The following is a 26,488-nucleotide window of genomic DNA, read 5'->3' as shown; positions in this document are numbered from 1 at the left end:
TGCTCCATCTGAATGAGAACTTGGGGCAAGCCTGCCGTGACTGACATCCCCAGAAGATGGCATGGAGTGTTTAAGAGGGAGGATAGTTTTATTTCATCATATGCTTTATCTGTTCAAGTCTTCAGGACATTTTTACAACTGTGCTTGAGCATATTTCAGATATTTAAACTGTGTAGTTTGGTCCAGTTAGGGCAGGCTATGTTGCAGCTCCATGAGTGCTGATGCAGAGAATTGTATGGTGAGAAGACGTGGTGGTATCTTCAGTGACTGCCATTCACCCTCTTATCCTGTGTGAAATGATTCAATGTTGTTTATTCATAGTGAACAAGCTGAAGATAACATTTAAGTACTGGAAAAAAGTACTCATTCCAATTTCAGAATTTGTCAAATGAAGTTGGGGGAAAAAAAGCCTCAGTGAGCATAAAATTATTCATAAGACTGAAAAAATAATGGTATTCTTTTTCATCCTAAAAAGCAGTTTTTCTGTTTGTGTGTTTCTTCTGGTTGATTGTGGACAGTCTCATACTTTAAAATGAGAAGGCATCAGACAAAGTAAGAGACAACCAAGGTGGTGATTCTGCACGAAATGTGTAGTTGTGCTGTAGGTGTTAAAATTACCTAAAGATTCAAAAACAAGGGGGCAGGTTCACAACAGATATGTCAGCAGAGGGCTGCTACATACAAAATGACAATTTCTGGCTCAGAGGGGAATAAGCTGAAAATTGCTGGAGGTCGGGAGAATATTTCTGGAAAGTATCATTCTGGGCTTGTTTTGTTCTAGTACTGATTTCAAGGCATCCCTTATTGGCTGCTTTTGGAGACAGGATGCTTGGGTAAGTGGGTTTTTAGCCTCATATGCTAGAATTGCTTAGATATGAAGTTTTGCTAGTTCTTATTTCATGTTTTTAAAATAAAAAAATATAAAAACTAATTTGAATATCTTGTTGGAATGTCTTTCTGTTAAAGTTTCTTTGTGTTTATTTATTTCTAACCATAAATTACCAGAGAGCACACTTAACTTAATTTTTGTTATCTTTTCTTATATTCTAGTTCAAGGTGTTCACTTGAACAAAATTTATGTAATTGCTTAACGAGATGCTTAGTTAAAAATCTCATCACTGCATCTGATATGTTGAAGAATGTCTCTGGTTTATTAAGAATGGAAAAATATTTTCATTTCTGTCTCAGGAAAGACTGCAGATGTTTCACCTGTGATGGACAGACAGTCTTTTGACAAAGATCTGCCTGGTGTTATACCTCCTGACAGACTGAATTTACTGACTTGGACAAAAGAGCAGGATCGCATTTTGTGTGCTGTACTTTTGTGGGTGTCCCTCTTAACTTTGTCCCTGGGTATCAGAACAGAAGCTTTGAGTGCTGCTGCTTTTTTTTTTTTTTTTTTTTTTTTTTTTTTTTTTTTTTTTTTTTTTTTTTTGGGAGAAACAATCATATTTTAGAATGGGCAAATAATGTAGTGGATAAACCATTGAATGACAACTTAAAAGACTGTTACTGAATATTATGTTTCATATGACTTGCTTTCTATTTTTGGAAAAAAAATATATCCCTGCATTAGTTTTCCATCTGAAAATGGAGTCGTTATTCTCTATTATAAAAGAAGTTGTATGAAGAAACCAATTCCTGTCCTTGAGGTATTAGATTTTGTGAAGTGGTTCACAGAAGAGGCATGGTGGATAAGTGGGTCCTTGAATCTGACTGAATTAAATTTAGTAATTAGAAGTGCCAAGAGTGAAAACTGCTGCAGCCTGTAAGGTAAAATCTACTCTACTGATGCTAGATTACATGAGCCACTGTAAGTGACTTTTCATTTTATATGCGTCCTTAGATCAGTGAGCATTATAGAGAATTGTGAGGAGCATCGTGAGGGGCTGCTGCAGCATGCAGTATTGGAAAAAAGCCTTCAAAGAAACCAGTTCTTCCTCTTGATTCATTGGCATGGAGAGTAAGAGCTGTTTTTTGGATTAGAGGAACACCTGACCCAGGCAGCAAAAATAGAAGATAACTTGTTCAGGCTAAAGTTCTGGTTAGAATGGATGGTGCCATCTTCAAAAGAGTTACACTCAATAGACATAGGGTGACTGAAGCATTTCTTTCTTATGAGGACAAACTGAGGGAATTTTTCAGCCTCCAGAAGAAACAACTGGGAGGGGATCTCATCCATGTCTGTGGGTATCTGAAGGGAGGGTGCCAAGGGGATGGAGCCAAGCTGTGCTGGGTGGTGCTGAGCAGTAGCAGAACAGGCAATGGGCAGAACCAGATGCACAGGAAGTTCCACCTGAATATGAGGAAGAGCTGCATCACTGTGCTGATGATTTGGCACTGGAACAGGTTGCCCAGAGGAGCTGCGGAGTCTCCCTCACTGGAGATATTCAAGATCCTTCTGGACATAGTCCTGTGCTGTGTGCTGTGGGATGGCCCTGCTTGTGCAGGGAGGTTGATCTGTGTTACTCACCTAAATGAGGAAGCTCAGTCCAACGTGTATTGCATGTAAATAGCTAAAATTCTGGCACACCGTTCTCACTAGCCATTTGTGCACCTCTGTGGGTTTGAACTGCAAAAAGTGTAACACAGTAATGTTAACACAGATCCAGCTTTTGGGTATTTTAGATCCATGGCCTTCTAGCCTGAGGGAAGAACAACTGTTCTGCCATCCTCTAGCCATGAAAAAATAGATGTGATACATGCCTTAATTTTTATTGGATTTTTCTCTACTGAAGTTAAGCTCCTGAGTAGTTAAATGTTTAGATTGTACATGCTTTGGGGAAAATAGACAGTATATCCAGATATATTGCTCACCTAATTTGGCAACAGATTACTTCATACTGAAAATAGCTGAGTGTTTGCTTTGCAGGGCTTTCTCATAAACACATCTACATCATAGCTAGAACTCTAGTGTTTACCTTACATAGAATAATAGCATATCAAAAATCAATCTGGGCAGCTGAATCTAGCACATGGAATTAAAGTTGTTTTCTCTCCCTGAAAGTAATCCCCGTGTAAATTCATTAAATTGTGTTAGTATTCTGGATGGTGAACAACAGATTTATTGTATTCTTATTATTGTATTCTTATTCTTATCAGTATTTTTCTTATCTACCTTTGTGATTTTGTGAATATTATAACATTTCCCTCACCACATCTCCAAAATTAAGACTTCCAGCCTTGTAGTGTTTCCTCATATAGGAAACATAGTCCTTTTCTCTTCATTCTTTTAGTTAGCCAATTCTACATTTTTTAGATAAAGACTTCATGCAGTACTTGCGATGTGGGTTTAGCCAGGATTTATATAGCAGTAAAAGGAGGTTTTTCACCTGTAAGTGAAGAATTATGTGCCAGCTTCCACATGAAATAGCTGTCCCTGCCACTTCTCTATCCCTTTTCCAGGTTATTGGTGAAGAGCTTGAATAAGGCTGGTCCCAGATGGGACCTACTTGGAGAGTGCTTGTTACCCATGATATTTGTTTTCTATCCATGAAGTGTCTTTCATTCCTATACATAAATGAGTTGTTCCATACATATAGGAGTTTCTGTAGTTTCTGTATAATATTGGATACAGAACCTTGTCCAAAACTTCTGGAAAATTAAAATACATTATTGTCCAGTGGATCCACTTTACTATGTGCTTGTTGACATTGTTAGAGAACTGTAGCAGTTTGTGAGGTGAATTTGGTTTTACAGAAGCCGTGCTGATACTCCTAGTATACACTGAGTATGTGCTCAATGATTTTATTCATCAGTATAAACTCATTCTCCTGTCTTGCTCAGGGTGGCAGTCAGACCTGCACTGTTCTTAGGAAGCGTGGAGTGCAAAGATACTGTTTCTATGAACTTTTGTTTGTTAGTGCCTCTTAAACCTGAACTGTTCCCTCCAGGCAAGCAAATGAGACTGCAAATTAAGCATACACATGAGATTTCATGTCTTTGCACAAATAGATCTTCAGAAGTTCACATCCAGCCCGGTGTGTGGTGTAACTTGGTAGCTGCTTGCACAGGTGCCTGAGGTGTGCCATGGTTAAGAGCCTTTCCCCCTCCCTTGCCTTCATCCCTGCAGTGCTGTTTCATGTCTGTTGAATTGTTTCAGCCTCTGTGAAGCTGCACAAGGGAGCAAAGTCACAGAGTTTGCTGCTTTATCATTCACAAGACTTTGCAGAACTGATCCCTTGCAGCAATTTGAAACAATATAATATGGGAGGGCTTTAACTTCCTCACTTCAAATAAAAATTACTAAAATTGCTACTAATTTTGACTTTATAAAGTACAAATGGACACCAGCTTTTGACAGCTGTAGATGGATGCTAACACATCTGAGTTTCAAAATTATAGCAACTGTTGTAGTCAGTGTATTCACCAGTGTTTGTTTCTTACAGACAAGAGAGTTTGATGTGGATAACCTGAGCAAGCCAGAGCTGCGAATGCTTTTGAGTGTGATGGAAGGAGAACTAGAAGCACGAGACCTTGTGATCGAAGCCTTGCGGGTAAGTTACTCCATGGTTCTGATTTGCTTTTAGGCTCTTCTAGAAATTCTCTTTTGCCACTTCCATTATAGTGTACATAGGATATTGTTAGTGGAAGAGTAAATTGTGATTTTTAAAGTTTTAGGTTGACTAAATCTCAGTAATCACAAAATATGTTCTGGTTTAGTTGTAGCCATTTGGTAATTCTAAGTAATTTTGGTCTAAAACACCAACAGAATTTCAAAGAAATAAGTGAAAAACCTGTGGAATTGCTTCCTCTGTAAATTCTTTTATATTCCAAAGTCTGTTATTTGTGAAAGGAAGGAAAACCTTCAAAGGAAAATTCAGTCCGTTTATAATTTGTTCTAATGGGCCATAATCAGTCATACACTCTATTCAGTGCTTTCATTTTCAGTGAGATGGAAGTAGGGACCAAAAACAGCTGGTCATATCCACGTAGGGAAATATTTTTGTGGCTTTTGTGTTTGTTTGGCTTTTTTTAATAAAAGGTGAAATATGAGATACATGCTCCTAACAGCACTTGTAAGTGTTTGGTTAATTTTTTACTGTTAGACACATGTAGTGCCTAACATGTGAAAAACATGTAGTTTTCTGCTTCAGAAGATTGCAGTCTGAAAGGTAACACAGTTGATTGGAAATGTACAAACAAAACTACTTCAATTAAAATATGATTTTTTTAGACCATATTGATTTTAATGTTGATCTGAAATAAAATTTAACAGAGCTGCCTAACAGACTGCAAGTTTGGGGAAAAACTATTCTATGGCTTCAAAATATTTATAGCTTCATGGTTGAATAAAGGGAAATTGTGCTCTTTAAGGTATTGAAAATATTGTAAAGCAAAACTTTAATGTAATAAAATACATCTAGTGCTAATTTTTAGTAGTATGTAAAATGATTATCAAGTAGTGTGGGAACATTTTCCACTTGAAATGTCACAGTAACAATGGTAAATGCATTTTTATTCAGCTTTAAGTTGTTTTGTGAGGGCTTCAGATCACCTGTTGCAAATGGAGCTTTAAAGTAGCTGTCATTGATGTACATGAATTAATAACTGAAGGCTTTATAGGTATAAATCTGTTTTATAAAATGTAATTTTCATTTTGTAATGACAATAAGACTCTAGGAGCAATATTTTTCTGGAGTATTAATACACTTTGAAGTTATTTTATGTTTGGCCTGAAGTTATATGCATATGTTGAAATGTACTGCCTTTTCATCTTGCTGTTTCACAATTTCACAGCTCATTTTCTGGGACTAGGAATTTTATTTTCCCTGTCTGCCAGTTAAACTTTTGTAAAAGTGAAGAGAGTGTGCACAGCACATCCAGAATCTCTTTTTTTGACTCTTCTAACTTTGAAGGAATGCAAATAGAATATTCAATCAATTTTTTCTAGTGAATATTCAGGAACAAGCTACTACACTACATACAAAAATGTATATATTGAAATTGAGCAAAATGGAAAAAAAGTGGAAAAAATAAAAATGCAGTAAACATTTAATGATAGTAAACATTAAATGTTCAGTGTAGTACAGCCCCAGGAGAATAAAAGTCTATATCAAATTCACATGCACCTGCTGAAATGGGTAGTATGTATACAGTGGGTTTTGGTTATTAACACAGATAAATATAAAAAGTAGCTCAATTTCACATAAGATAGTTAAATGTTGAAAGTTGGGGAGATATTTTTGTTTGGTTGTTTTTTGGGTTTTTTTCCCTCCTGCATCTCAATTTCTAGTTTCTCTAAACAAACTCTGTGTGTGACTCAAATCTTCCTGGCAGCTTGCCTGGTTAGCTGTGCTAGTACTGGGAGGCTTGGAAGCCATACCTGCTGAACAACTGCAGGCTGATATGTTGTGTTAGGATAGTTTTGGGTCTTCTGGCTTCTTGGTTGGGAAGCCACAAGTCAGCAGCATTAGCAGCTGGTCTCTCCTAAGCAGCACACAAAAATAAGGAGCTAGCTAGCCAAATATAAAAGTGTGTAACAAGAGAATTCCAATGGAGTTATATCAGATTTGGTACTTTGATGTGCTGCAATAAACAGGCATACATAGTTTGCATATCCTTAAAGCAAGAAGGAAATGGTTTTCATGTAGGGGAAAAGACTAACATTGTTTCCAAAAGAGATGATGGTCTGTTTCAAAATTAGGAAAAGTTTGTGCGTGTGTTTTTGTGTGTTGGGGCAGTTGGCTTGTTGTAGGGTTTCTGTAATCCTACTAGTAGTTCAGTTTCTATGATAGGTGAAAGCCTGATAATTTCCAATGCTATACTAGAGAATGTGTGTTTTTCCTTTCCTCTGGAGTGATCTTAAGTGGAAGGCCAGCAGTTTGAGATTAAGTGAAGAAATCTTGTTAAATTAAATGGTCATCCTGGGGGTTGGGATGAGGAGGGAAGATAAGTTAGTAAAGTGTTGATTTTTATTAAGATAATGGAATTTGTGCCACATGATAAATTAGAAATAATCATACCCAGTGTCACATGTAACAATTAACGCTTTTTATTGTACCTTTTTTTCATAATGTGCTGTAGAGTTTCCATTGGATTTTATATACGTTTTAGATACTTTGAAGACTGCTTTTAAAACAAAACCAAAACTTCAAGAAGACATTTGTGAGAAATATGCAGATGTCATCTGTTTACTTCCACATTTCCACAATGCATTGTTGTTCCTTTATAATATGCACAACTGATTCCTGCTTGAAGTAGTTACAGTAATTATCAATCAGAGCAATTTAAGTTCTGAACAAGTTCAGTCCTGTGAAAACCAACAGAATTGGAAAAGTAGACCTTTGTGATACTTAGAGTCAAATTTCCAGGTTTAATCTCCAAGTCATAAGTTAATTTACTGTGGAGAAGAGCATCAGGATTCACCTCAAAGGATCCCTGTGTAAATCTCTCTCATTAGTGTTCTGATTTTGTATGACTACTGCACCAAGTGACTAACATGATTTCTCCAATCTGTAAATTCTGTATTTCAGTAGCTTCTTGATTATGGTTGTGCTGCAATTAAAATTAGATTCAGATTAACATTTAAATCATTAAAATTATTTCATTAATGAGAAGTAGCTTGCTGATTAATTGCTATTGAGAGTCCATATAGTTAAAGATGGAGGGAGACTAAACTATAGCTGCTGCCTGCATCATTTTCAATTATCCAAATAAACTGTCTGCCTGTAATAAGGGGATAATTTATTCCTAATGTGGAGATAATGTGGCCATATAATCAAAGCACAGTTCTGGCCTCCCACAAATGTGATCTCAAATACAGCATTCATTTTTTGTTATTTTTTTCTCCAGACAAAAAGTGGTTGCTATGGCTGTTTATTTTCTAGAGGATTTTTTTTAAGTGCATTGACCCCCTCATACAAGGAATTGATGTGGTAGTAACAGATATCAAGAACAGAATTGTAAATTCTAAATACTGTTTTTTGTGATAATTCTCTCATAAAGTTAAATAAGTTGTAGGTTATTTTTCATCTAAAGTTTTAAAGCCCATTCAGTTGGGATTTCTGTTTATTGTAAAAATATGTTTATTTACTTATTTGATTTCATTAGGTAGTAAATGGTAAATTGAAAATGTATGCTTGCTTCTATGGTATGCATTATTTAATAGGAACAAAAAATGCAAGTTCTTACCATACCAGGTTTTTTAATATGCCACATGGCGTGGATTTAGAACAACTTTGATTGTTGAGAAAAATCACTAATGAATTAAAAAAAAGTCTAAAAGAACTACCAATACCAACAGTGGATATATTTTTGGTTAATTAAAATTGACTACAATATCAATGAGCTTTCTCTGAGCTTAAGCCAGCTCCAGATCAACAGATTCTATATATATGCTGGTTGAGCCAGGAAGACAGTATATGAATGGCAACGTGAACTTAGTTGTAGGTGTTTCTTCAGAGTTGGAAAGCCCTACTGTATTTAATTTTTACTGTAACCTCCTAAGACATGAAAGCTTATTTTCTATGTATGTATTTGTACCAACATCTGTGTAATCTTTCACTGAGTTTCTGCAAAATCTGACAAAATGCCAAGCATTTCAAAAATAGATAGTGCCATAAAACCAGGCAGATGAGTAAGAAAATTCATGCTGTTGTTAGTGCCTTAGTTGAAGGGAAGGCAAAGATTTGTGCTGTCCTTTATTGAGCACTGTGTAGAAATTGTGGAGTACAGAGTTAGGGAAAGTCGGACTTTGCTAATTTAACTGCTCAGAGAATTTGAGTTAGACTATCTAAATTTATAAAAAGATAACAAGAAAAAAAATCAGCTGTAGAAGTTAGTTCTGCCTGAATTTTATCTTCCTGAATCTAAGCATTTTGACAGGCATGCAGCGTATTCAATGGAGCTACAAATAAATCATAGTTTCTGAACTATGTCCAAGTAGAAATCCATATAAGGTTATTTGTGACTTGCCCTAGCAAAAGTATATGAGTCCTTGAAGAATTTTGTAATGAAGGTACAAACATTAATGTAATGAAATAGGTAGGTCAAAAACCAGCAATTAATTCATCCTGTAACAATACCTCATACTCACATTCAAGTTTAGTAACCCATTCTATTAGCTTCATTAAAAAATCTTCCAGTCTAAAAATGCAAGATTTAAAAATAAGGATAAACAGCTTTTAAGAGACTGTAGTGATTACTGTGTAGATTTGCACAATGTTTCTTTGACATAGCTAATGCATAGTACACTGAATGCCAGTTTTCTGGTTCCAGCTCTCCTGTTAATCATTTTAGAATTTACTGGGATATCAGTATTGAATTGCATGAGAAATTCAGTATTTTAATACAAGTCTTCCCAAAGGGAGGATCACAGGAGGCTCACTTGTTTTAGAATGATGAGATTGTTTCAGAAATTACAGGTAGCTTATAAGATATTGGATAAGTAATGATAACGATAAAGACCATTTTTTACATGTCTGTTTTAAGTGTGTGGAATGAACTGCTTGAGTGAACCTACTCAGCATTTCTGATTAAGAAGGTTCTTTTGAAGAAACTGTCCCCATTGTCTCCACCTAACTTTGCTTTGATTTGCTTCACAGACTCCTCTTGGGCTGTGTCAGCTGAACAGACAACAGTTAGTCCTAAGTAAGACCTTCTTCCAAAAAGCAGGACCATAGGGACTTGGAATCTTTTTCTTCCCAAAGGGTAGATTGCATTTTTTGCTTAGGCTAGTTTGCTTTCAAGTCCTGAGCTGTGCATTGTGGAAGGCTTTTGTTAGTAAACTTGGCTTTCAATTTTGACCCACAATTCTTGAACACTGAATGGTATAGTTTAATTTAATCTCATTGAAAACATGAACTGTTTTAATGATAACTGGCAAAAGTAGGTGTATTTCTATACTACTTTTGCAATTCAGTAAGTATATGTATAGATCAAACAATATTTAAGACACCCTGAGTCTATCATAGTTTCACAGTAGTATACTGTATAATTATGTTAGATTTTTGGTGGGTAATTGGGACTGATACTGGAATTTCTTTGCAAAATGTGCAGTCTTTCATGCTCAGCTCTGCATTTTCAGTAACAAATTGGTTGTTCCTTGGAAAAAAAAAATTGCTAGGAGAGCAGTAGATCCCTGTAAGCTATACTTGTTTACTTTCACCTGTCTGCTTACCAGTGAATCCTGTGTAGCTAAAGGGCTTCCTTCAGTTGGCCAAGACAGACTTGCCTGCTGTAGGCTGAGATTTTGGGTTTAAAAAATTGGATTTATCAGTTAGAGTTTCCATATCCTTTTAGTCTTGTTTGTTGTCTTTTGCATTTTGTCATGGGGAGATACTTGGTTTTGCCTGTACTCTGAAAGTTACATATTAAAATAGAGTTATTACCAACACGATAACTGGCAATTGTGGATGAATAGTTTTTTATCCTAAACTACTGCACAAAGTCAGCAAGAACTGTACTGTAAGACTGAGATTTTTTACAAAGAGTTTTGGGGTTAGAAGGGAAGAAATCTGGGAGTTATCAGGAAAAAGGAAATGAATCTTTATAATTTAGTTGTTTTCAAATTGACTGATAGGGAGAAAAATCACACATATATTAAGTGTAATCTGTCAAGGGGAGCTACATATACTGTAAATCATAGGCCCTTACCTGCAGTAATTGTTCTGAGTTGGGAATCTAAAATGTGAATTCCAATTTCTCCTATACGTATGAGTCCTGTGAATCCAGGATGGAGCAAGAGCACACAGAGGGTGGCTTTGGAGGTTTCTGGCAGCCAGTAAGGGAGCCTGTTTTGTAGCCAGGTGTCTTGGAAAAATGAAAACTCTGTAGAAGGAGGAGCAGATGTTAAACTGTGTTTAACAGAAGGTTATTTTTGTAGACAGCATGATGGCAGTTGTTGGTCTGGTTGCAGAAGTGAACCATGAAATAGAAGTCAGATAATGCTTTATTTGCATCGTCATTTTTGCATATTGCAATTTCCTGACATAAAAATTAATTTGTACTAAATTTTTGGGAGCTAGTAATCTGCGGATTGTCCTTGCACATTTCTGCATAGTATGTCTTTGCTCCTCTGATCACTACTTTTGATTTATTGAATTTAATGACGGTTGTGCATGCATTTTCTCTTCTCTTAAATATAGTTTGTCTTTAGCTGTCCAGTGTGTCTGCTTATGCTTAAAACTTCTACTTTCCTAATAAGAATTTAGTGTACTTTTCTGGATGGGTCAGTCAAAAACTAGTAGTTCACTATTGCAAGCTATTGAAAATTGATTTCAAGGAAATGATGAAATAGGGACCAACCTCACTCAAATTAGTAGATGAAATTAATTTTTTATAGTATTTAGTTTGAAACAGTTTCTATGTCTGTTCATTTCAAGTTTTAGAGTAATGAAGCATGGTCTTTGAACCTAATTGGAAAGGTGTTGTTTATTACAGCCTTAATGTTCAGATTTTGATTTGTTCCTATTGAATCATGGTTTATATATTCTATTAGTTTATATTGTGTTGTATTTACTTTTCTTATACTCTTTTTTTTTGAAGTAGTAATTGTGTTGAGTGTACACTTCGTTATGAATGGAACCAAGTCTCACTTTTTCCAAAAGATGTTGGGCTTGTGGCAGCAGCCATCCCTGGACTAATTAACATTGCTGAGCTGAGTGATCCTGCTATTATGACACATATAAAGGCCACTTCTAGAATTTGTTGACAAAATAAGTTTTCAGTCATGTTACATCACTTCTTGTGGTAGTTATTTTTGTTGGCCAAAAGGGGGACATTAAGCACTGAACAATGCAAAATTTTTCCTAAAACATAATCCATCAGTCCTATATCTGTGTTGCTTCACTACTCAGGTGAATACCTTTATTGCAGGGTCTCCTACAACTGGAGAATGTAAGTATGAAGCTATGAGACTTGTTTTCTAGTATGAAAACTCTATATCCTTGCATTGCAAACAACCTTTTCACTCTTCATTCCAGCAGTGACTGTTAAACTGATCATAGTCTCCTTTTTCACATAATATCTGAATGTCTTTATTGTTGGCAGGCATGATACTACCAGTTTACCTGAAAGTATTCTGCTGAGTTTTTATTTGGAAAATTGCTTTATGTTTCCCACTTGATTTCTCCTACCCTTTCTGCATAATCCTACATAAACTAGTGGGTAGAGGTAGATGCACTCATTACTTGTAATAATAATAAAATATTACAACATCATGTTGATGTAACTGTTTCTCCCTTTCTGTAATCTTTGTGAATTTTACGGCTGTGACTTACTTGAAATGTTTTATCTGTTTGCCATCATTACCCACACTGCTGACAATGAGAAATGTAACTGGGCCATCTGTTAGCTATGTTATGTTACCTGAAATTTTCCATTTTTTAGTTCAGGGAGCATATTTCCCCTATGCCAATAAAAGGTACAGGTAATTTCACTAATAGCAAAACTCAAATGCAACTGAATACATAACTTCTTTCCTTGGTTTGTGTGTCTCTTCATGTTAGTGTTCCTGAAGAAGAAATGTATAAGGTTTGTTCTTGGTTCTTCAAAAAAAAAAAAAAAGGTCATCATCTGTAAAAAAGATAATGTGAATAAGACAAGAGATTTGATTGAGGTCCTTTTCAATGCCTTTCAAAACACACAGCTCTGATTGCTTTTGTTGTGCTTGGGTGTATATGTTCCCAGGCATTTCTCCCTCCCACTCCATTTTGATGCTGTTCTGACTGATGGGCAGGTCCTTCTACCTGCTGCTCTCACAGAGAGAGCAGTGTGGTAAAAATAATTAGCACTAGGTCTCTTACTAAGGCCAGAGTTCCATTTTTATTAATAAGTGAAAAATTTGAGAAAATAGAACAACAGTGATTATAGTGAATTAGCATTCAAATAGCAAAGTAAAAATTTACCTATATATTGTGTAGATATAAGTTGTTACATGGAAATTCTAAAATTGCTAACTCTGTTGGTATCTCTAAAAGGAGTTTGAGCTGGAAAATTGCTTTGAAGTTTTAACAAACAGCATAAAATTCAAAATGTAAAATCCAGTGTTGTTTACTTTGAAATGTTCCTTTCTATCAATCAAAATAATTTAGTAAAATGTACTTGTTCATTCATCTTCCTCAGTATAGGTAGTATCAAGAATTAAATTCTTCTTGGAGGTAATACATATTGATCTCACAATTTACCTTCCAGTGAATACTGAAAATAATTTCAAAACAACAAATTCTCTTAATCTACCTCAAATAAGTCTATAATGTGAATAGAAGAGACTATTCCAATTGAAAAGGATATGAACAAGGATCATCTAGTCCAGCTGCCTGACCTACTTCAGTGCTGACCAAAGATAGTGCGTTTGCAAGGGCATTGTCCAAATGCCTCTCAAACTCACAGGCTTGGGGCATCAATCACCTCTCTAGGAAGCCTGTTGCAGTGTTTGACCACCATCCTAGTAAAGAATTGCTTCCCAATGTCCAGTCTGATCCTCCCCTGGTGCAGCTTTGAACCATTCCTGTGTGTCCTCTCACTGCATCCCAGGGAGAGAGAGTAGCCCTCCCCCTCCCCAGGGAGCTGTACGGAGCAATGAGCTCACCCCTCCGTTTCCTTTTCTCCAAAGCTGAGAAGCCCAGAGTCCTTTTCCCCCTCACAGGATATTCCTTTCAGCCCTTTCACCAGCTTTGTTGCCCTCCTCTGGGTGCATTCACTCACCATCACACCCCTCTTAGGCTGTGGAGCCCAGACCTGCACCCAGCTCTCCCAGTGAGGCTGCTCCAGAGTGGAACAGAGTGGGAGAATCCCCCCGTCTGCCCAGCTGCTGCTGCTGCTGCTGGGTTTGATCACCCGGGATGGGCTTTGCCCTCTGGGCTGCCCAGCACTCACAGCTGGCTCACGCTGATGCTGCTGTCAGGCAGCCCCTCAGAGCCCTCTGCAGGGCTGCTCCAGCCACTCCTCTCCCCTTTTATCCTTGTGCCTGGCATGGCTCCACCCCAGGGGCAGAATCTGACAATTGGAGGTGTTCAATTGCAGTTAAACACTGCCCAGTGTAGATTTCTTTGCAAGGCCTCATGTCCTCAAGAGAGTCAACAGCATTTCTCAGTTTAATATCATCAGCAACCTTGCTACTGGTGCATTTGACTGCTGCATCCAGATCATTGATGAGTATGTGGAAGAGACCTGTCCCTAGGATTGAACCCTGACCAACACCAGCCAGATGTAGCCCCATTCACCACAAGCCTTCAGCCAGTTCTTCACCCAGTGCACTCTGAACCTGCTCATTCCACACAGTTCTGGAGTCCAGAAGGATGCTGTGAGGGACAATATCAAAAGCCTTGCTAAAATCTGGGAAAACTACATCCACTGCCTTCCCTTCATCCACGAGGTAGTTGACTTTACACAGAAGGATGTGGAACTAGGTAAACAGCCATCGTGAACCCCTGATGACTCTGCCTGATGATGGCATTGTAAATACATAATTTGCATACTTTTTCATTAAAATATGTAAAGCTTGGTGATAATTTCCTTGCTATGCAATAATGTGGGATGGTATTTTAACTGAGATTTTGATAGCTTGAAAATATGAACATCTAAATACTCAAACAAAAACACAGATTGATTTGGTAAAAGTTTTACTGTTGAGACTTTGGTATGTTTTTTTATTGAGGTGAAGAAGCTTTTTTTTAGCTGCCAAGCATGAAGGTTAAAGTGCTCTATTTTGCTTACAGATGAAGTCAGATTTCCTTCAGCACTTCAGAAGAATGGCTGACAGATTTCCATGCGAAGAGTTATGAATTTATTTGCATGAATTTCAAGTATAAATTTGAACATGCAAAAAAAGTCTAGATGACAAATGGTTATTTAAAGTAACCAGAGAACTCAAGTCTCTTCTATCAGCTGACACTCATTATCAGTATGAAAATCCGTATTATTTTCAGAAATAAATGTCTGGGCGGTTAGATAATCAGAGCATCAAACAGTGATATTTCCTGACAAAATATTGGCCTATAATTTTCAAATGTTTAAGCACCAGACAACAAAGCTGTCATAAAATAGGTCTAATGTAATCTTTGTGTGAAACATCTAGATGGCTCTTCTCAATCAAAAACACGTGTTGTTTTATGACTTCAACTTTTTCTTCTTCATCATTTAGAAACTTAGTGCAAGGCCTGAATTTCACCTCTCACCTCTTCTGTGCCAAGTGAAGAATATTATATATTCACTGCACTGTTTTTTTCTTGTTGGGACTGATCTGTTAGTAACTGATCTTAGCCTTGTAATAACGGCATTTTCCTTTTAAAATCTGCAACCTCAAAATAGTGAGTTTTCATTACCCTAAGGGAGAAAATTAATAATGAAGAATTGGAAACATGTGTCTGTCGGTCCTGTCTGTACCTCTTCATTTCATGGAGGTTTTTGTCAAGTAACAGGGAGAAAAAAGAAGGAGGTTGTGCAACTTATCAATATTGTGGTAATAATAATCTGGTGCCATTGGATGATACTGTCCTTTTATGGAGTTAGAAAATTCAGGCTTGATCATTATCTTGGTTGTATAATTCTGCTTCAGTACTTGTGAGGATTGTTTAAATGTTACTTAAATGTTTGTCCTTCTATACACAGAATTTTGAATTAATTGTTTAGCATTTTGTGCTTTTATCAAGTGTGCTTTTTAGTGCTGAGGAAAGAAAATTATACAGCTTTTTGCAAAGCACTGTAATATTTGCATACTTGCATGAAACAGAAAATCTCCTAAGGATCCTGTAAATAGCCTTGTAAAACAACATACAGTCTTTTATTCAGAGCTGTCTTTTTACCTTGAAAAATGCTTTTTAAAAGCTTGGATTTAAAGCTATATGATTCTGAGACACAGGGATACTTTGCAAATTACAAATTTTTTAAAAAGTTTTGTGGGTTGTTGTGAATGAGAGAATGATGCAGCTTTTGAATATTAGTTTCATGCTTGAGACAACTTTTCTAGGAAAACTTTACATTTCAAGCAGTTTACTGTACTGTAACAAATTGTATTGGTATTTTTGCATGTTTTATGACTGTTACAAAACAGTTCTCCAAGATGGGTTTGAATACTTTTTATGAGTATGTGTGTCTCACATTAAAAAATACTGAGTATGTTTTCTTTTTTTGTTAGTACCTCTACCAAATGACTTCTTTTATGGTCCTGCTCAGTCATCCATAAACAATGTGTCTTTTATAGTACAGAGCAATTACGTAGGTCTGTCAGAGCATAATCAACCTGTATGCTGGTTTTGTTTAACTTGCTGATTGTATCCTCCAATTTCTCAATTCTACTGTTTTCACTCTTTTTGGACTAGTGGCCTGTTACCATTGTCAATCTTCTCTAGGCAATTTCCATTTCTCCATCATTAAAATGGACAAACAAGTTTTTGTCTTATCATAGTTGACACTTAACATGGAAACAGATACTTCGAATGAATTGGTATTTTTGTACAGTTTGGAGTTTGTTAAAATTTAACTCCCTTGTAGATTTTGCATGAGTATACACTGTCACTGTGCTCAAGAAAGGAATTTAGACTGCAGTTAAAATTGTAAGGAGAAATGGAGCATCACATGTTCACTGACAGAAATCATGCTGCAAGATACTATTTCCTCAGTCACTGATGTTTATATTTTCATTTTTAGTTTTTTCCTATACAGCTTTATATGGAAGTGGCATCTTACAATTCTTTGAAAACATTCATTTACATCTGCATTAAAAAAAGGCAACTAAACAAAAACACTAACAGAGCCTCAAAACTCAACTATGTATGAAAATTGCTAGCATTCTTTAAAGAGTCATTCTTAACTTATCATCCTAAGGCATGATATCCTCCAGTCTGGTACTTGTGTATATGAAAGTACTGCTTTTATTGTGAGTATATACTCATTGATAATTCTCTTTTGCTTAATTGAATAGCTACAACAAATCACTTAAGGAAACTCTAATTTCATTGAAGAAGATTTATAAATGTGTTCTCTTTCAGACATCTTCCTCTTTTTAAAAAATCAATTACCCTTTTAACAACCGTCATCTTTCACATAATACATAAAATAAGCTTTTACTGCCTCCTATTCTGTACTGGTTAATTTTAGAAAACTTCTTACCACTCCCTAATTCATATGTCAAGAGAAAATATTAATATGAACCTGTCAACATCTGTTTAAACAATGATTGTAAATGTAGAAAAGGAAATTAATCAGAGCAACAAATGCTCTTGAAAGGAAGGAAATTTTGTTGAAGGGATCTAGGGCAGCTTTAATTCAGTTCCGTTGTTTCCTGGCAGTGTGGCACATGCAGTCCTATTTGTGATGTTTACCATTGGTTGCTGCATGGAAGATTTGGACCTACTGAAGTCTCTTAACTTGGCAGATAAATGAAGAGGAAACTCTGAGATACATTGGGGGGAAAATACAGTATTAACCTTAAAAACTGTGTTGCTTATGTGTATTATGTTGCTAATTATGAGTACTTATTTCAACAAATATATGCAACTAATATCAACATAAAATTATTAAGGATATAAAACTAATAATATGGCGTATGTGGCTAATTTTTTGCTTTAACACAACCACCAAATTACACAGACACTCTTATAAGGAGTATGATTTTAGGTTGTATATTCCACAGATAATGACTGCCATGAAAAACAGATATTGTGATATTGCTACTAACTCTTATGACTTGAAATTCAGTAAAAGAAGACAATATAAGAGAAAAAAAATCTGATTCTAACATTTCTATTTCTCCCATTTGATGTGCTTTAGTGAATTGCAAAGGGACAGAAGTATTATTTAGAGGCCGGAGGAATCATGTAAAACCCTCAAGCCTAGTTTGTCTTTCTGTCCCTTTGTGCCTAAGTTTTGGGAAAATATTCATCATCTCCCTTCTTCCAAATTTCTGGTTTGTCTTTTATTCTGGTACCTTCTTTTTAAATCATGTCTTTTCATTCCGTGAAGACATCCAATGACTGTATAAATCCTTGTATAAAGCCACAGAATCATTTGTTTTAATATTTTACCCTGAGTTCCCCTTTGAGTTGGAAGCATCTTTGGGTGACTTTGCTGTCTGTGGTTTGAGAGTTGCCAGTCTGTTTTTCCCTGTGCTTGAGAGTTAGGCAGATACGGCTTCAGCCAGTCTGTCGTCCCAAGCCATGTGCTGTTTGAGACCTTTTGGTTTTTCCACAGTGTTTACCTTTTTCCTATAGCCACTTTAATTCTGCTTTTGATTTTCATTCAGATGGAGCTCATCCTTACTGTACAGTTTCATCCGTTTCTTTGTTAATGAACCTCTGGTCGCCTTCCTGTTTTGGCAGGTGCACACTTTTCTTTTGCTATGTTCTCTTAATTGCTGTGCATGTTAGAAAACATTTCAGAGAATATGTTCATTCATATTACATGCATTTAGTATGTGCCAAGAGGACAGCTGGTCATGGGTCATCCAAAAAAATGGAAAATACGCATTATTTCACTGGTTGGCAGTCTGTTTCCATAAAGGCACAGAGGCCTTTGCCTCTAAGGTCAGTTAATCATATTTGCTTTTTCTTTGGATTTAACAATGAGAGCTGTTGGTGGTCTTCTTTTTATACTTACAGCAGACCTGCTACATCTGTTTTTTCCTTTACTTTGATGTCTCACTTTATATAAACTAAGTGGCTTTTAAGTTGTTGATAATTTATATATGGGCTGTGCATCCCTCTTTGTTTAAATTCTTAACCTGCTTGGATTTATCATCTTGCTTGGTTGATTAGCAATTGAATCCATTTATAGTAAGGCTTTTGGTTTTGGTGGTTTCCTTTCCATGAATGTTGAATTCCTAAGCTACATACTGTGCTGTAACTTCGTCTTATAGAACCACAAATTAAAAATACAGATCCTCCCCCTAGTCTTACCTTTAGAACTAGCTGTTTTATTTTATAAGTTATAAATTAAGAGATAAAAATATTAGACTAATTAGACTAATTAGGAGTTACTTGAAAGGTGCTTCATAAAAAAATAACTATGTTCTATCTGTTATTTTTATCTCTTCACCCAGTCACTACCTGACTTTGTAAGCCAAGCTAGACTTTAGGTCTGAGTGAACTCTGTCAGCTTTTTCTGAAGTTATGTTCCAAAGACCTGGAATTATTATTTATTTTTAACAAAGATTTTCAATTTCTATTTATACTATCACATTGAAAAACAAGTTAGAATTATTTCAAGCATCAGAATATGTAGGCACACTTGTTTTTTTCCAGAGAAATTCTCATTTACAACATTCCAATTTTGTCGAAAATATATAGAAAAAAGTTGGGCATTAACTAAGGTATGTAATTTGTAGTTAGTCTTTGAGGAGTTTCTAACATAGTTCTTATGTTCTTCCTTGTTTTCTCATGCCCCCAAATGTGTGTTATCATTCATGAACTTTTCATAGGCTGAAATTTTAACTTCAACTTTCCAAATGATGTGCTATCCAATTATATAAGAATTTGATCTCATTCTCCTGTTTTTTATCTCAGAATTGGTTTATTATTCCTTTTTTCTTTTTCTTATTCTTCAAAACAGAATTTGAAACAAGTTGCAGAGAAATGTTTTTTCTCTATTTTTGGACAATTTCTCTTTCTTGATGGTGTTTCTCTGCACTGTGGGTGTTTTCTAATTTTTGAGGCATATTTTTCTTTTAGAGATTGTAAATGAATACCTAAAGAAAATATTTTAAAACCTTAAATGATGTATATTGCTCTCCCTGTAGTCTAAGTTTTTCTATGTGTGGATGTACTTCAAAGAATGCATTTAGTTTCATTTCTCTATTTTAGTTTGCCTTTTTTTATTTTCTGTTAGGCTCGGCGCAAAGAAGTTTTTATCCAGGAGCGATATGGAAGATTTAATTTGAGCGACCCATTTCTGGCTCTCCAGAGAGACTTTGAGGCAGGTGCTGGGGATAAAGAAAAGAAGCCAATGTGCATGAACCCTCTGTCCATTTTAGAAGCTGTTATGGCTCACTGCAGGAAAATGCAAGAAAGGATGTCAGCTCAGTTGGCTGCTGCTGAAAACAGACAAAAGAAGGTATCCTGCTATTGACTTTTTCCTTTTCCCTCTCCTGATTTGTTCTTTCATGTCACTTTTTTAGTTTGCATCTTTGTCTTGATTAACATTACGAGTGTTAAAATTTTGCTGCTTAATTTTCATATAGGGTAGGGTGTTGGTTTTCTGGTGATATTTTGTATGCACATTTCATTTGTTCTGTGAATTTAGCTCTATTTATGGAAAAAGTAAATATAACTGGTATAAGTTGATACAGTGTATATATAAGTAGATAGCTCAGTGTGAGCTGAAACAGCATCATCACAAGATATTTTTAAATCAATACCATTGGAGCCTTGAGGACCTATTGTTATTTTCAGTCTAACCTGAATAAAGTAAATAATTTATTTTAATTTTACATTAAGTATCTGTATTTCTTAAATCAGTAAAATGTTTTATAACTCTAAACATGCTTTTTTGCATATTTAGAACATTTCTTTGTAAAAAGAAAACTATTTTGGAACAATTACGTTGCAGAAAAAAGTGCCAGATTGAAGATAAGGCAGTATCATTTTGAAAGTGAATGATTGGTTAGTGGCATGTGTTTCACCAATATGTAAGACACACATTTTTAAATAGCTAAATATGAATATGTTGGGGAGGGGGTTCTGAGAGGAAAGAGAGGAAACAGTCATATAAAGGACTAATCTAGACAAGATATTCTTGAATAAATAGAAAAAATGCTCTATATGTGTTTAATCATCTTCTCTGGGTGTAAGATGGATGGAATGCCCATACTAGATACTGCTGTGATATAGCTTTTTGGTGACAGTTTTACATTGACTTAAAAACTCCCAAACAACAAACAGGCTAAGACAATTGACATAAAATTGATTTTGGTAATGATTGTTCTTTGGGAAAAAACATGCATGCAAAAGTGCTGGAAGTTGCTGGAAATACAATACTTAAATTAAGCCAGCAAACATTTTGTATTTATGTTAGCTCTGTTGTTTTGTTTAGTTTAAGCATCATTGCTCTGTGAAGACTTTAGGAAAACAGATTTTAAAAAAAAAGATATTACTAGACTTTATGTATGATAGGTAAGTCTTCAAACAGTTTATAGTAGAGTGAACCATTGCTGGTACACACCTCGCACTTCTTTCTGAGAACTCTCAAGTATTAATTTTCTTTCTCATAAGCTTTTTCAGTAAATAGAAAAATAGGAAAGGGCAAGCAAGCTTACTTCTTGTGACTGAACAAAGATACTGGGAGAAACCCTGACACATCTGTCAGGACAGTGGAGTTAGTTTCTTGTTTCAGTGCATAGCCACAAGTCTCTTTTTGTACCTAAATTCTTCATCTATCTGTGGCTTTTATTATATGGACAGATACATACTCCTAAGATGGGCTCACATATTAAGAATATGTCAGTATATTAATATGTAAATTCAAATTTACAAATTCAAATCCTTTTTTTGTCTTTTTTACCAAAGTCTATTTCTGTAAGTGTGTTTGTACAGGAAAGTATGCTTTTGTCTTTTGCTTCCTAGAGAAATACGTGAGTCTTTTTTTCTTTAAATCTTAATTTTAAGGATTTGAAAACAAACTGCATGTTTCAAACTGTGTGGCTGTGTGCATGACTCTCTACTGAATTACATCTTCCTCTTTTAAGCTCCATTAGAAATGCTATTTGTACAAGACACTCTTAAATTTGTTGAGTTTGTGGCAACAGATCTCTCAACCATCTACATTTGTTCATAAACTATTTATTCAGTGTTTTACCTTCCCTCCATTCCACATTTTTCTGTCTGTTCTTCGTATCTCAAATCCTTCTGTTGAAGACGGTAATTAATTGTTTTCAGGGACTTCAAAAATGTTCAACCAGGTAGGATGACACAGTGTAAGAAAAAAAAATCGGCCTTGACAAATGTGAAGTTTGTCAAGCCAGCTGCACCCCATCCCTCCAAGAGTGGTTCCTGCTTCTCTAAATGTGTGATGCCTTTATCTTTGTGTTTGGGATTGCCTCACTGTCCCACTCTAAATAATGAAGTCTGTGTACAGCTGTGTTTATTTTCTCTGGATATTACTGAACTTTAAACAGACTCAGAGTGAACTCTTATTTTGTGGGGACATAATATCTGTGAATATAATTACCTCGAAAGTTTTCTGTGAAAAAAAATTTTATATGGTTATAAAAAACAAGGCATAAAAATATGCCAGCATGTAGAAAAGTCAAGGAAGTGCACAAAGTCATAGGCTTACCATATACAAACATCTAGTTCTCAGATGACATCTGCTTTGTGCTGTCTCTATCCTCTTCCATCTCTTTGAGTGCTTTTCTTAGAACTGCTGTGAAAGTTAATTTTGAGTTTTCCTGGGAACACAAAACAGATCATCAAAATGACAGTTCTTGATTTGTTGAGAGTTTGCAGAGGAGTTAGTATTAGAATGCATGCTCAAAGAAAGGCAAGTGTGGGTTGGAAAGGGCCTGTTGGTGTCATTTAGTCTAACCTTGTGCTTAAAGCAGATTGTCATCATCAGTACATCTGGTCATCTGTGAATTTGTATTGCTTAGTCTTGAAAACTCTCAGGAATGGCAATACTGCATCTTTTCTGCACTGGTGTCCTTGTGCAGAATTTTTTTTCTGAGACTGAGCCTCTCAAAGGGCAAGTTTTCTTTTCTGTAAGCTTTTATTATGGAGCCCCACCTGCCATTACCAAAATGCATTTGACTCTTCTCATCACTGTAAGGGCCCTTCAAAAGGATGGTGCTGTTAGATTACCTCTCTGTCTATTTTTGCTAAACTACACAGGCCAAGCTTCCTCAATTTTCTTACAAGGCATCCTGTCTCTCACCTTTGAAGGGCCTTTGCTGGTTAATTGTTTGTGGGACACTATGTTTTTTCTTAGTATGCTTTTTTATCCCTTTTCAAATCCTTCTTGGACTCATTTCCAGATGTTTATATTACAGTGTAAACATATAGTACATTTTGCAGAAATCAAGTTCTAGTTAGTTCATAAACTCATAAATAATTGCAACTAGTTCCAAATCTGTCATCTAAAGGAAAAAATACCATGTAAATATTCAGAGGTTTTTCCTATTCAGATGATGCAGCCAAAAAAAGAACAAAAGGGCAAGAGAGAGAAATAGAAGACAATGTAAAATGAGAAAATAATGCTGCTTTTGTATATTCAAATCAAATAGAGGATTTACATTTATATTAGGGAGCCTTCATTTAGATGCAATGCTTACAAATAAGGTATTACAATAGTATAGTAAGCTGATTTCACGCCAGTAAATCTGGTTGTAATTATTTGGAAGTAATATAATTTCACAGCTCTTAATTTATAGGTGAACCTCATCTGAAAACAAAATAGCATAATGATAACGTATAGAAAGTTTTGACAAAAAATACTTTCACTATCATCTTTATACATCTCCAAGCTTTAGAAATTGTATACTTTTCTCATAACTTTTGTACCTGTTTTAACAAAGAAAAGAAACGGTTGGATGCTCCACTTGTTTTGAAATTCTAGTGAACCATGCAAATGCTGGAGTATCCTTTGAAAACAAAATTAAATCACTGAGAAAAAAAAATGAGGGGTTTTTTTTCACTTGTAAACTTCAATTGGGACAATTCCTAAGGATAGTGTCATTATAATATTTTGTTAATTTAATTTGCAGCTGTACTTCCATCAACAGAATTGAAGAGCTATTGCTGGTGATACAGTTTGTTTAGCAATGACTGATAATGCCATACCTTATTTTTACCGTTCCAACCTAAACCATTCTATGAGTCTATGATACTGTTTTTAAGAAGGGTGGGTGTGGTTTTGTCAAAGGCATTGTGCAGAGTGTCAGCCTGGGATAAAGCTCTAAAACCCCAGTGCATCCTCTATGCTGCCAAACAGCAGTATAGAAGTATTTTGAAGTATTTGAAACCAAGATGATGTTTAAACTGTAGATATCATTTCCCACAATGATTTCTTCCACATGTCTTTTTTATAAATGTTAAAACAAGGTACAGGATACTTGTTATGTTCATGATGGACTTAATCTCCTTCATTTGGAGAAAGAGATAAAACCTAACCCTTTAATTTCTGTCCTCAAAGATTTTTTGCAAAGCTTGTGTTTGGTTCCTTTACTGAGATAACTTTATGTTATGTCTTATGTCAAATTTTTGGAGAACAAGTAGCTCCATCATTTAGGAATCACAAGCATTTAACCTCTCTGGGGAGTGTGTCTAATGATAATGGAGGAAATTTAAAGAGTTTACTTTGTTTCTAAATTGCTTTACTGAAATGACTCTCTTTTGATTGTATGAGATTATGTGCACTTGTGTTAGGTATCACAAATCACCTTCCTGGGTTCATTTTAGTCATACTCTGAAAGATGAAAATATCAGTGTCAGGTTAATGCTAGGTTATTATGAAATGAGAATTGTTAATGAGAATTATTTTCTCTGTTTTCGTACAGTTGGAAATAGAAAAATCTCAATTACAGAATCTTGAGCTGGAGCACAAAAAGCTATCTGCTCGCCTTGAAGAAGAACGTGGAAAGAATAAGCATGTAATATTGATGCTAGTGAAAGAGTGTAAGCAGTTGTCTGGCAGAATTGTAGAAGAAGCCCAGAAACTGGAAGAAGTGATGTCAAAATTTGAAGAGGAAAAGAAAAAGGCTACTGAATTGGAAGAGTCTCTTGCAGCTGAGAAACAAAGGAGTACACAAATGGAAGCTCAAATGGAAAAGCAGCTGTCTGAGTTTGACACAGAGAGAGAGCAGTTGCGTGCCAAACTTCACAAAGAGGAAACACACACCAATGACCTCAGAGAAGAAAGAGATAAAATGATCAAAATGATTGAGCAATTAAAAAAGGAGAATGAAAGTAAAGCTAATCTTTCTCAGAAGAATAGCGACAGGAGTCTTGTTTCTGTTTCGGTTGAAACAGAAGAGCCAAGTTCAAGAACTGTTGCTTGTCAAACAGAGACTGTAATGATGGACAGTAGCATGGAAAATGCTAAGAAGTTGCCTTTGACTGTCTCTAATAAGCCTTCTACAGTGAGCCCACTAGTGTCTGGCAATTCAAAAATGAATGTGTGTGCCAATGCAGCATTTGTGAAGCCTGTCATTGATAGGCAATCTTCATCTAGTGAACTTGTCCCTCCCACGACTCCTGTTCTTGCACAGAATCAAAACAGAATTGAAGAAAATGGACCAAGTACAGGCTCATCCCCTGATTTATCAAGTAGCACTCCCCCTTTTTCAAATAGTAATTCCCTTTGCACCCCTACCACACCAACTGCCACAGCTCAGAATTCCTCTCTCTCTTCTTCTGTACACAGTTTGCATTCACCATCTGCCAACACTACTGGCCATCCGGGCCTTAATCCACGAGTCCAAGCAGCTAGATTTAGATTTCAGGCGAATACAAATGATCAAGACCAAAATGGAAACACAACCCAAAGCCCTCCCTCAAGGGATGTATCCCCTACTAGTCGTGACAACCTTGTTGCCAAGCAGGCAGCTCGGAATACTGTTACCCAAGTTCTTTCCAGATTTACAACCCCTCAGAGCAGCACTCCCTCACGGCCAGGTACATCACACTCCGTGGAAGCTGGCAGTTACCCCTCAGTTGGTAGAATGACTTTAAAGACTCCAAGTGTACCAAGAATTGACAGAGGAAACCCTCCACCTATTCCTCCTAAAAAACCAGGGCTTTCACAAGCTCCCTCTCCACCACACCCACAGCTTAAAGTTTCAATGGATAGTAATCGATCCCCAAACACAAGTGCAAAAACTGACAACAAAACCGTGACCTCACCTCTTTCAAGTTCACAACAAGGAATCAGGGTAATAAATGAGGAAATTATTTCTAAGTCCTCACCTCAGCTGCCACCAAAACCTGCTATAGATTTATCTGTGGCACCTGCAGGCTGTGCCATACCAGCCGTAGCCTCATCTCAGGTGGGTGCCTGGCCTTCCCACTTTCCTGGACTGAACCAACCTGCATGTTCAGAAACTTCCTTTGTCATTCCCACCACCATTGCCTGTAGCTCCTCCATAAACCCTGTTAGTGCTTCATCCTGTAGACCATGTGATTCAGACAGCCTCCTGGTAACAGCATCAGGTAAAGGGATTGATATGCTACAAACTGTCTCCCTCAAAAATAATGTTTTGGTTTTCTTATATGTCTTGTTTGCTTTATTTATCTTGTAACTTTCACTTTCTTTCTTTCTAAAAGCCAAAATTTTAATTTTTATTTTTTCCACATTTCAGGGGTATGGGAATTCTTTTGCTGATTTATTAATGTTATAAATTAGTTTGCTTCCTCAAGGAAGTCTCTATATTGAAGGCTTTTTTTAAAGATGAAGAGGACTAATGTTTAAAATAAGTGAGCTGCAGATTAGAGTGTATTAATCAAATTTCTTCAAATTGTTTTTAATTTATATTTGGTTAATGTTAGTATTTTGGACTTCAGAATACTTTCTCAGTCTAAAGAGAGGTTTTGAATATTACCTCTTCAGAGGATCATCCATGGAA

The 26,488-nt window shown here is 36.0% G+C and overlaps 1 protein-coding gene across 2 annotated transcripts in view; it reads left to right on the top strand.

The window, feature by feature from the left end:
* The window catches only part of CTTNBP2 (cortactin binding protein 2), a 75,427-nt gene that overhangs the window by 7,763 nt on the left and 41,176 nt on the right, over positions 1-26,488 (top strand). Inside the window, exons 2-4 of one of the 2 annotated variants that reach the window (XM_063396724.1) lie at positions 4,389-4,496; positions 19,765-19,989; positions 24,425-26,075. In XM_063396724.1, the coding sequence (XP_063252794.1) occupies positions 4,389-4,496; positions 19,765-19,989; positions 24,425-26,075 (1,984 nt within the window). Of the gene's footprint in view, positions 1-4,388; positions 4,497-19,764; positions 19,990-24,424; positions 26,076-26,488 lie in introns of those variants that run through there. The other variant, XM_063396726.1, reaches the window with a different exon arrangement.

The sequence above is a fragment of the Prinia subflava genome, chromosome 4 (assembly GCF_021018805.1).
Source record: "Prinia subflava isolate CZ2003 ecotype Zambia chromosome 4, Cam_Psub_1.2, whole genome shotgun sequence".
Classification (NCBI taxonomy): domain Eukaryota; kingdom Metazoa; phylum Chordata; class Aves; order Passeriformes; family Cisticolidae; genus Prinia; species Prinia subflava.
The sequence above is the reverse complement of the archived record's forward strand: the minus strand, read 5'-3'. Positions and strand labels throughout refer to the sequence as shown.